An 8,888-nucleotide genomic window follows, 5' to 3' on the forward strand; every position below is an offset into this window, starting at 1 on the left:
CTTCTTGATAACATCCTCGGGCATACCTGCATGCTTAAATAATCCACAAACTTCATCCACACAGATTAGGTGCATATCGGGATGTAATGTTCCATCTCCTGTAAAAGGATTAGCTAGTAGTTTCTCTATCATACCCGAAGGGATTTCAAAGTAAACATTTTTAGTAGGTTCAGTAGGTTGAGGAGAAACTCTTTGCTCTACTGGTCGTGGTGAAGATACCCCGAACAATCCCCTCAAAGGATTATTTTCCATAGTAAATAGTGACAGTAAATTTCAGCACACTATATTAATTTTTCCTTACCAAATTCCACCTACCAAAGGCGCTTCACTCCCCGGCAACGGCGCTAGAAAAGAGTCTTGATGACCCACAATTATAGGGGATCTATCGTAGTCCTTTCGGTAAGTAAGAGTGTCGAACCCAACGAGGAGCAGAAGGAAATGACAAGCGGTTTTCAGTAAGGTATTCTCTGCAAGCACTGAAATTATCGATAACAGATAGTTTTGTGATAAGGTAATTTGTAACGGGTAACAAGTAACAAAAGTAACTAAGGTGCAGCAAGGTGGAACAATCCTTTTTGTAGCGAAGGACAAGCTTGGACAAACTCTTATATAAAGCAAAGCGCTCCCGTGGACACATGGGAATTATCGTCAAGCTAGTTTTCATCATGCTCATATGATTCGCATTCGGTACTTTGATAATTTGATATGTGGGTGGATCGGTGCTTGGGTACTGCCCTTCCTTGGACAAGCATCCCACTTATGATTAACCCCTCTCGCAAGCATCTGCAACTACGAAAGAAGAATTAAGGTAAACCTAACCATAGCATGAAACATATGGATCCAAATCAGCCCGTTACGAAGCAACGCATAAACTAGGATTTAAACTTCTGTCACTCTAGCAACCCATCATCTACTTATTACTTCCAAATGCCTTCCCCTAGGCCCAAACAATGGTGAAGTGTCATGTAGTCGATGTTCACATAACACCACTAGAGGAAAGACAACATACATCTCATCAAAATATCAAACGAATACCAAATTCACATGACTACTTATAACAAGACTTCTCCCATGTCCTCAGGAACTAACGTAACTACTCACAAATCATATTCATGTTCATAATCAGAGGGGTATTAATATGCATAAAGGATCTGAACATATGATTTTCCATCGAATAAACCAACTAGCATCAACTACAAGGAGTAATCAACACTACTAGCAACCCACATGTACCAATCTGAGGTTTTGAGACAAAGATCGGATACAAGAGATGAACTAGGATTTGAGAGGAGATGGTGCTGGTGAAGATGTTGATGGAGATTGACCCCCTCTCGATGAGAGGATCGATGGTGATGACGATGACGACGATTTCCTCCTCCCGGAGGGATGTTTCCACGTGCAGAACAGCTCCGTCGAAGCCCTAGATTGGTTCCGCCTCGAGACGGTGGCGCTTCATCCCGAAAGCTTCCTTATGATTTTTTCAGGGCAAAAGACACCATATAGCAGAATATGGGCATCAGGGGGCTGCCAGGTGGACCACAAGGCAGGGGGCGCACCCAGTGGGGTAGGGCACACCCTCTACCCTCATGGATAGTGGGTGGCCCCCCTCTGGTGCTTTCTTCGCCCAATATTTTTAATATATTCCAAAACTGACTTTTGTGGAGTTTCAGGAGTTTTGGAGTTATGCAGAATATGTCTCTAATATTTGCTCCTTTTCTTGCCCAGAATCCCTGCTGCCAGCATTCTCCCTCTTCATGTAAACCTTGTAAAATAAGAGAGAAAAGGCATAAGTATTGTGACATAATGTGTAGTAACTACCCATAATGCAATAAATATCAATATAAAAGCATGATGCAAAATGGACGTATCATGCATTGACAAGCTTATTGCCTTGGGATTTACCAGATCGAATGCATTGTGATCACGTGGACATCGCGGCGATCATCAGCGAGCGTGGGAAGAGATTCGGGAGTAGTTCATGGATGATGAGATTTTTTTTATTTTTAGACATTCCCTTGCGCGACACAATGACAAGTTTGTCATGCTGTGGCAAGTTTATTGCCTTAGGATTTACCACATCGAATGCATTGCGATCATGTGGACATCACGGCCATCATCAGTGAGGGTGGGAAGAGATTCCGGAGTACTTCATGGCCGATGGGATTTTCCTTTAATGTTTTTAAACATTCCCTTGCGTGACACAATGACAAGTGTGCTGTGTAGTGGCAAGGTCATTGCCTTCGGATTTACCACGTCGAATGCATTGTGATCATGTGGACATTGCGGCCATCACCAGCGATGGTGGGAAGAGATTTGGGAGTAGATCATGCCTGATATGATTTGTTTTTAAAGTTCTAAACATTCCATTGCACGACAGAATTACAACTGTGTCGTGAAGTGACAAGCTCATTGCCTTGGGATTTACCATGTGAAATGCATTGCGATCATGTGGACAATTGCGTCCATCATCCGCGAGGGTGGAAAGAGATTCGAGAGTAGTTCGTGGCCGATAAAATTTGTTTTTAAAGCTTAAATATTCCCTTACGCGACACAATGAAAAATGTGTCGTGCAGTGGCAAGCTAATTATCTTGAGATTTACCACGTCAAATGGATTGCGATCATCTGGACATCACGACCATCATCAATGAGGGTAGAAGAGATTCAGGAGTAGTACGTGGCCGATGAGATTTGTTTATAAAGTTTAAAAAACCCCCTTGAACGACTCAATTACAAGTGTGTTGTGCAGTGGCAAGCTCATTGCCTTGGGATTTACCACATAGAATGCATTGCGATCATGTGGACATCGTGACCATTATCGGCGACGGTGGGAAGAGATTCAGGAGTAGTTTGTGGCTGATAAGATTTGTTTTTAAAGTATTAAACATTCCCTTGCGCGACACAATTATAACTGTGTCGTGAAGTGGCAAGCTCATTACCTTGAGATTTACCACATCGAATGCATTGCGATCATGTGGACATCGCGCCCATTATCACTGAGGTTGGGAAGAGATTCGAGAGTAGATCATGGCTGGTGAGATTTGTTTTTAAAGTTTTAAACATTCCTTTGTCAACACAGTGGCAAGTGTGTCATGAAGTGGCAAGCTCATTGCCTTGGGATTTACCACGTCAAATGCATTGCCATCATGTGGACATGGCGACCATCATCAACGAGGGTGGGAAGAGATTCGGGAGTAGATCATGTCTGATATGATTTGTTTTTGAAGTTTTAAACATTCCATTGCGCGACACAATTACAAGTGTGTGAAGTGGCAAGCTCATTGCCTTGAGATTTACCACGTCAAATGCATTGCGATCATGTGGACAATTGCAGCCATCATCAGCGAGGGTGGAAAGAGATTCGGGAGTAGTTCGTGGTCGATAAGTTGTTTTTAAAGTTTAAATATTCCCTTGCGCGACACAATGACAAATGTGTCATGCGGTGGCAAGCTAATTGTCTTGGGATTTACCACGTCAAATGCATTGCGATCATGTGGATATCGCGGCCATCATTAGTGAGGGTGGGAAGAGATTCGGGGGTAGCACGTGGCCGATGAGATTTGTTTATAAAGTTTTAAACATCCCCTTGAACGACTCAATTACAAGTGTGTCGTGCAGTGGCAAGCTCATTGCCTTGGGATTTACCACATAGAATGCATTGCGATCATGTGGACATCGTGACCATCATTAGCGAGGCTGAAAAGAGATTCGGGAGTAGTTTGTGACCGATGAGACTTGTTTTTAAAGTTTTAAACATTCCCTTGCATGACACAATTACAAGTGTGTCATGAAGTGGCAAGCTCATTACCTTGAAATTTACCATGTCGAATGCATTGCGATCATGTAGACTATTGTGACCATCATCAGTGAGGTTGGGAAGAGATTCAGGAGTAGGTCATGGCCGGTGAGATTTGTTTTTAAAGTTTTAAACATTCCCTTGCGCGACACAATGACAAGTGTGTCGTGCAATGGCAAGCTCATTGCCTTGGGATTTACCACGTCGAATGCATTGCGATCATGTAGACATCGCGGTCATCATCAACGGGGGTGGAAAAAAAGATAAGTGGCAACATGGCGAGCCACCGTGTTAAAATAGAGGATGCGCATATGTCAGGGTATTGAGTCATACTTATTCAGATAATGCGTAATTTTTTTGTCTCCCGTTGCTACCTCACAGGCATGTTTGCTAGTATCACAAAAATAACAACTTCATGAGAAAATTAGGACCCATCCAAAAAAATTAAACCCAAAGGTTCAACAAATATGAGAACGAACAGGGTACTGTTCTTAGAGCATCTCCAACAACCACGCTACGCATGGCACGCTAAAAACACGTCTGCAGCGCGCGTAGCTAAAAACACGTCTGCAGCGCGCGTACCTGTTTTTGCACGGCGGGGTGCGTTTGCTCCAGTGACCGCTGTAAATTTTAGCGCGCGCGAATCGCTCCAGCAGGCGCTGCAAAAAACTGCACGCGCGCTCTCGCACAAACAACATATGCACTTCAAACAAATATAGAAAAACATATGCACTTCAAACAAATATACCGTGCAACTAGAACCTACTTCGAGTCGTCCTCATCATTCTCGCTGGTGTCGTCCGAGGTATCGAGCCACGAGTCTTCCCAACGAGGATTGCCTGAGTCGAAGAACGACTCCCCACCTGCGTTAACGTGATCGCACTGCGCCTCCGCGAGTGCCTTCCGCCTGCTCCGCACGGCGCCTTGCCGTCCTCTCCGCCCAGAAGGCATGCTCGTCGATGACGTCCTGCGGGTAGCGCTGGCGCCACTCCGCCATGGCTCGCTCGTCCGCCTCGGCGATGAGGAGGCGGTGCTGCCGCCGCCGGTGTTCCTCACGGTTCTGGTCTGTTATAAGACGAGGCGGAGGGGTGACGCGCTGCGCCTGCTCGCACGTCCAGACGTCGTGGAAGTTCATCTGCGCGCGAGGCCTATGAAGGCGCCATGCCGCCGCTTCGTACGCGCGGGCGGCCTCGTGCGCGGTCTCAAACGTGCCGAGGCTGAGGCGGACGTCGCCGGACCGAATCTCAGCGTAGAAGGCGCCGGAGGGGCGCTCGCGGACGACGCGGTAGCCTGAAGATCCCTGGCGGCGCGGTGGTGGCGCGTCGGTGGCGGGGCGAGGAAGAGGCAGAGCAAGCGGGAAGAGAGCGCGTGGCAATATCGATAGCGATGGGAGGCTGCGTGGCGGGCACAACAATTTATAGGCGCGCCGAAAACGGTGCGCCAAATGTAACGCGCGACCTCCCGCTTTTTCCCGCACGCGCAGTCAATTATCGCGTGTCAGAGTTTCCTGCCTCCGCTGAAGCACGTGAAGTTTTTGCCGCCGCTGTTGGAGATGCTCTTATATGACGCCACGCGCACTGAGTGCAGGGACTCTGTTTTCTTCATAGCACGCACGCGCCCACCCTCTCGGATTCGCTTCTCCGGATCCCTTCTCTGCTCACTCATGCCGCTCGCGGCCGCTACCTCCTCCGGCTGCCTCCGCAGGTGCGTCGCACCCCATCGCCCTCTCCTCTGCTGATTCCACCCTGTTGATCGCCTCTCCCACACTCCTGCAGCTAACCCTAGCAGCGCTCGCGGCTCTCCGGGTACCGCCGCCGCCTTCACCTCTTACCCCGGACCCATCCTATTCCCACCGACCGCGTGCACGAATCCGGGCCAGTTGCCGCAAGGAGCTCGCCGTCACGAGCCGCCTCCGTAGCACTGGGTGCCAAATCCCCGACTTGTAAGTTCCAACAAATGCCTACCTTTCTATTTTTCAGTTCTCTCAGCCGACCTGGTGGTGGAACAGCCCCTACTTGCCTAATTAGACAAAAAACATTTGATTCTCTGCACAATCAATCAACACTCCCTTCGTAAAGAAATATAAGAGCGTCTAGATCACTACTTTAGTGATCTAAACGCTCTTATATTTCTTTATAGAGGGAGTACTAGTTTCAGAGATACATTGACATATGAGTGACACAAAATAGTTCATTCTTGACATGATACTAGTTTCCAGTGATACACCGAGATATGAGTGGCGTAGCATAGTTTAATCTTAACATGGCACGGAGTAGTAGTTTCAGAGGTACACTGAGATAGTAGATGAGTATATGACATAACATAGCTGAATCTTAACATGGTACTAGTTTCAGAAATAGACTGAGATATGGCATAACACAGTGGATTCTTGGCATGGTTATAAGATTAACAGGCAACACAAAGATTAAATAAGCAGGCGAATGATAAATCTTAATTTGATGAGAGCTCCGCACCGACTATGGTAGACAGCGACATGGCTTCCGGCTCCCCATAGTCGCGAACAAGCTCCATTGCTTCTGTGACGAAGGACGCAAGAATCCTGCCAGGCTTCCTTGGCTTCACTGCGTTGTCACCTCTTGCGAAATCCATGGATCTGTCAATAAAATACATGTTTCTGCTACAAGCCTTCAACAGTGCTTCCACCAAGCTCTCAGAATCTGGTTTCTGGTATCTGCTACCTCTGCATTTCATCATTGATATGACCATCCTGCTGGTAAGCTTAAGTATTTTCAGGCAACTGGCCTTGGGCTCACTGTTTCTCTCTACCATCTCCCTGAGCTTCACTGGAACGCTAAATTCACCAATTGCTTCATCAAACTGAACAGCCAAATACTGATCAGCGCTGATGAATGTCTCATGTATTTGTCACACAAAGGGATAATAGAGCTGTCTCTGTTTTATGGACGTCATGTTCCTGAAGAGAAGAAGACCTCCTGCTCTGTCCATTAGGTTGCGAAGCGTCACCTTGTTGACCTGTTTGTGTTGCTTCTACTGTAAGTATTTTGCTAAGCAGCTGCAAATGGTAAGAGTATGCTTAATTTGACAGATGTAGGTAATAAATGTGACATGATTGTTTATCCTCATGTATATAAAGCGATGCTAAACATCCGAGAACTTTTACTGTAGGACAGCGATTACCTTTGGCATCATGTCGGTCATGGATTCCTTGAGTATCCTGAGGAATTTATCATCCCTAGTGTAATGGTGACATGCATGCTGTAGAATTTCTGCTACACTATGGTATCCATCACTTAAAGCTTTGAGATCCTCTGTGAAAGAGGAAACTGTAGAATCATTTACTTGTAAGATAATCGTGGCATTACTTCCGTCCTGGAAACATAGTGTCGCCAGAGCTTGAAGTGCTGATGTTCTGGAGTTGGCGGCAGTGTTGTAGATGTGCACCAGCATCTCGGTTAAATATTCTTTGTCTAAGGTCTGCATCTGCGCGTGTAGATTGGTGAGAATCCCCATGGCCAATTTTCCCATCTGTCGAGAACATATATCACACCTGAGAATCCTCATCATGGTGTCGACTGTTTCCACTTCCAGGTTGGCTTCGATTTCGTGAACCAGCTTGGCCCCTGTTTCCCCTTCTCCATGACCATAAGTAGTTGTGAGCCGGTGTATCACTTTCAGTGATTCCTTTAGTAAGTTTTCCCAAGTATCATGATCAGTTTGGTGGTAAAGGTTGGAGGCTAGAGGTGTCATGATCTTGGTGAGCAGACCTCGAGTGTGGATGATGAGTCTACAATTGTTCTCGTCGGCTGCGAGAACGTAAAGAACGTGCAGACATTCCCACAACCGCTCCAGGTAGTCCTCCTCCTCCTTGGCATAATCCCTGTCATGACGGGTACTGTTTGAGGAAAACAATCGCTGATGTTCTTGGAATGTGCCCATCAGTGATGACATGCACTGGATCACTTGGGGAATCAGCTCCACACTGGCCCCGTCTGCTATGTGCATCACTATACTCGCAGCGTGCTTCGTCATCTCTCTTTGTGCACTCTTTTCTGTGCCATATGGGAAGCTTCTCGGATTTGACAGGACCAACAGACGGCGGAAGATGTGGCTGGACAGGGCGTACAAGATAAGCTGTCTTATTAGCATGCGCTGCTTCTTAAACTTCTTTGAGTTCATCTGGTCAAATGGCCCGAGGATTGTGCTCAGGATCTTCAACCCGGAGAGGTAGTCTTGAGGCGACTTGTCATGCGCCATCAGGACCACAGCATATGTCACCAGGTTCCTTCCTTTCGCAAAGGACGGGTTCTTCCCGCATCCCCTCCGGGTTTCTATCATGTAATCCCGAACTAATGCTACACTTGGACCTTTGAAGCCATATGCTTCGGCCACCATGGTCACTACATTTTCCAGTGGAACATTGAGCATTCTTCTGTAGACCGAGATTGCACCTTGGACGACAACAATGATGTACAAGACATCAAGTGATGGCTTCATGTTTGCTTTGCTAGAATCTCCATCTGTGTTCCCGTAGTCATGCTGTTTTAAACGCCACAGGGAGACCCCGGTGGCGATGTACACCCCCCATCGGAAGATACCAAAATGACCACCGATAAGCGCAACCATGTATGTCCCTCCTTGGATAAAATGTGCAATCCATCCTAGAAGAACTTTAACAAACACTACAACTCTTACGATATTTCCTGATGCCGTCGTACTAACAAAGCACGTACTAGCCAACCGTCTCCGCATAAATACCACACCCAACGCATCCATTCCTGCTGGTGTTGCTGCAAATGAGTTCCATTTGTCACCCCCAAAGTTATCGACCACCCTGTTTTGTTGTGTTGTAAAGTTCAAACTTAAATCAGATCTGGAACCAAAAAGGATAAATCCTTGACTACTTTTAGACCTAAGATTCTCAAATGGATTTCCTTACCCTTCTGCTTGCTTAGATTGTTCTAGAAAATTAAGTCTGCTACTAGGTTGTTAGTCCTATTGCATTTCGACTTAATATATTTTTTTGATAGATATTTCGTCAGTTTCTAGATTAAATTTATCTGAAAAAAGTTATAATGTCCAACAATTTGTCCTGTTGTAAAGTTTGCATCTATT

At 46.2% G+C, this 8,888-nt stretch overlaps 1 protein-coding gene across 5 annotated transcripts in view; it reads right to left on the reverse strand.

Annotated features, from left to right (window-relative positions):
• Nucleotides 1–5,990: 5,990 nt before the first annotated feature.
• Nucleotides 5,991–8,888, reverse strand: part of LOC123072549 (uncharacterized) — a 4,617-nt gene continuing 1,719 nt past the window's right edge. For 3 of the 5 annotated variants that reach the window (XM_044496123.1, XM_044496122.1, XM_044496124.1), the window contains 2 exons: nucleotides 6,954–8,607; nucleotides 5,992–6,828 (listed from right to left, as the gene is read on the reverse strand). In XM_044496123.1, the coding sequence (XP_044352058.1) occupies nucleotides 6,670–6,828; nucleotides 6,954–8,607 (1,813 nt within the window). In that variant the 3' untranslated portion in view covers nucleotides 5,992–6,669. Of the gene's footprint in view, nucleotides 6,829–6,953; nucleotides 8,608–8,888 lie in introns of all 5 variants that reach the window. The other 2 variants (XM_044496125.1, XM_044496126.1) reach the window with 2 other exon arrangements.

Source organism: Triticum aestivum, chromosome 3B (assembly GCF_018294505.1).
Source record: "Triticum aestivum cultivar Chinese Spring chromosome 3B, IWGSC CS RefSeq v2.1, whole genome shotgun sequence".
Lineage (NCBI taxonomy): Eukaryota > Viridiplantae > Streptophyta > Magnoliopsida > Poales > Poaceae > Triticum > Triticum aestivum.